Raw genomic sequence first — 2,051 nt, forward strand, 5'->3', positions numbered from 1 at the left:
CGTCCTCCTGTCTGAGGACAGAAGGGACCGCAGTGGACACTGGACGCTGTCTTCATGTCTGATGAGGACACACAACAAAGACAGAGGTGTCGTACTCTGACACAGACACAGTCACAGACAGAGTCACAGACAGAGTCACTGACTCACTGGTAGTTGTAGGTGAAGCTGTACTCCTCCACAGGACCGGCCGTCTCCTCATCTTCTTCCCAGAAACAGGTCAGGTTCATGCGGTCTTCAGCGAAACACTTGGGGTTCTCAGGATCTTCTCTCCTCATGATGGAAACTGGAGACAGACATGAATGTAGGTGTTAATACATGTCAGCAGAGGTTCTTGGTGGTCAACCCCCCCCCCTCCCCCCCACCCCCGTAACATGTGGTCAGGTTTTTGACCTGCTGCTTTATTTATTTCCACCACTTTGTGAATAAAAAAAGTCTGAGTGACCGTCAGTGACCGTCAGTGACCGTCAGTGCAGAGAAGACTCTAGAACCTCTTCAACCACAGGTGGAACCTTCTCAGGAGAACTCCGGTGAGAGAACCAGCAGAGTCCGATCTTTTAAAGAAGACTTTGTTGTTAAATAATAAGTATTTTCTTACATTTCTCTTCCCAGGTTTTCCCGCCCAGGACGGAGACGCAGACGCAGAGAAGCGCGTACAGCGCCGCGGCTCGGTTCCGGTGAGCAGCGTTCATGCTTCAGGTTCCTCCGTGGTTCTGTTCTGCTCCGACACCTGCATCACTGGAGAACACACTGTAACAACGAGCTCAGAAACTTGTTTTCTTCCTCTGATTCCTCGGATAGCGCCGCGCCGTTCGCCGCCTGCTGCCGAGCGATAAGGAGTGAGGAGTCGAGCTGTTTACGTTGTCCTCGAGGGAGAGAGAGAGAGAGATAGGGGGGGGGGGATGGGCTCTCATCAAACTTCTCACTCTGCTCTTCGAGTCACGCGCTGGACGATGTTTACGACGGCTTGTTGAACGTGAGTCACGTGATCCAAAGAGACGCAGCAGGAAACAAAGAACGGTTTCAAACGTCAGGGTTTGATTTTCAGTTTCTGTGAAAGAAGGAAAGAGAATTAGAAAAAGGAAGTCATAAAATTAGAAGGAATTATTATTTATTCAAAACACAAAAATTCACGTGTTTTCCGTGAATTTTATTTAAAAAATATTTTTCTAAACGTTCACTACTGTTGTCTTTCTCGTGTATATATATATAGAGACTGAATTTTTACATATATATATATATATACTGTGTATATATATATATATATATATTATACAACGTTCTCATTTCTCAACTACAACTTTCTGCAAAGATATCAACTTTATTCTGATAGCTGTAGTTTGGATCTCAGACCTAATTCCGACTGTTTTTCTCTCCGTGTCACAGATGTGGGTCATTGTTTTTGAACCTCACAAATTCTCTCTCAGCTTCAGAATGAGTTCCTCTGCAGATTCTGAAGAACATGTTTACTGTCCTATCCTCCTGAAGCCTTTGCAGCCCATAGGTCCTGCTGGCCCACGTGGGCTGCAGACCACTGAGGCCACATTGTCACATGGTCTGATGATGTTTCATCAGTGTTTGACGTCACTCACGCCTACAAACGGAACATGTTTCAATTTCTGTTCATACGTCGACCTTTGGCTGCCTCCGTGACCTCTGTGACCTCCGTGACCTCTGACCTAAAAACAAAGACTGTTCCATAGACAGGACTTGAAGGTCAGCTTGGCCCTGAGCCACTTTAATCTGTGGACGTTCAAACATCAGAGAGGCAGAGCTCAACTGTTCCTTATCTCCTCACTGCACCCACACGTTGTCCTCGCCCCCTCCCCCACTCACCCCCTCCCCCACTCTGTATTATCTGAGCTGCAGACAACCCTGTTTCATCACCAGCGATAAGTGTCATGAGGGGGCGCCGCCGCTGCCCCTCCCTGTCACTTCAATTTAAGTCAGTGTTGACGACTTCAGTAGAAACAGAGCAGAGATCGATCTGATGACATCATCACGGACGGTCAGGACGGTCGGTCAGGACGGTCGGTCAGGACGGGCGGGGAGGA

At 47.9% G+C, this 2,051-nt stretch overlaps 1 protein-coding gene across 1 annotated transcript in view; it reads right to left on the reverse strand.

Moving 5' to 3' along the window:
• Window positions 1-852, reverse strand: part of epor (erythropoietin receptor) — a 3,069-nt gene extending 2,217 nt beyond the window's left edge. The window contains 4 exon segments of the mRNA XM_008330709.3: window positions 1-3; window positions 6-58; window positions 148-283; window positions 596-852. The exon segment at window positions 1-3 is cut by the window's left edge and continues 108 nt beyond it. Coding sequence (XP_008328931.3) covers window positions 1-3; window positions 6-58; window positions 148-283; window positions 596-689 — 286 coding nt within the window. The 5' untranslated portion in view covers window positions 690-852.
• Window positions 853-2,051: the final 1,199 nt, after the last annotated feature.

Source organism: Cynoglossus semilaevis, chromosome 17 (genome assembly GCF_000523025.1).
Source record: "Cynoglossus semilaevis isolate Cse_v1.0 chromosome 17, Cse_v1.0, whole genome shotgun sequence".
Taxonomy (NCBI): Eukaryota; Metazoa; Chordata; class Actinopteri; order Pleuronectiformes; family Cynoglossidae; genus Cynoglossus; species Cynoglossus semilaevis.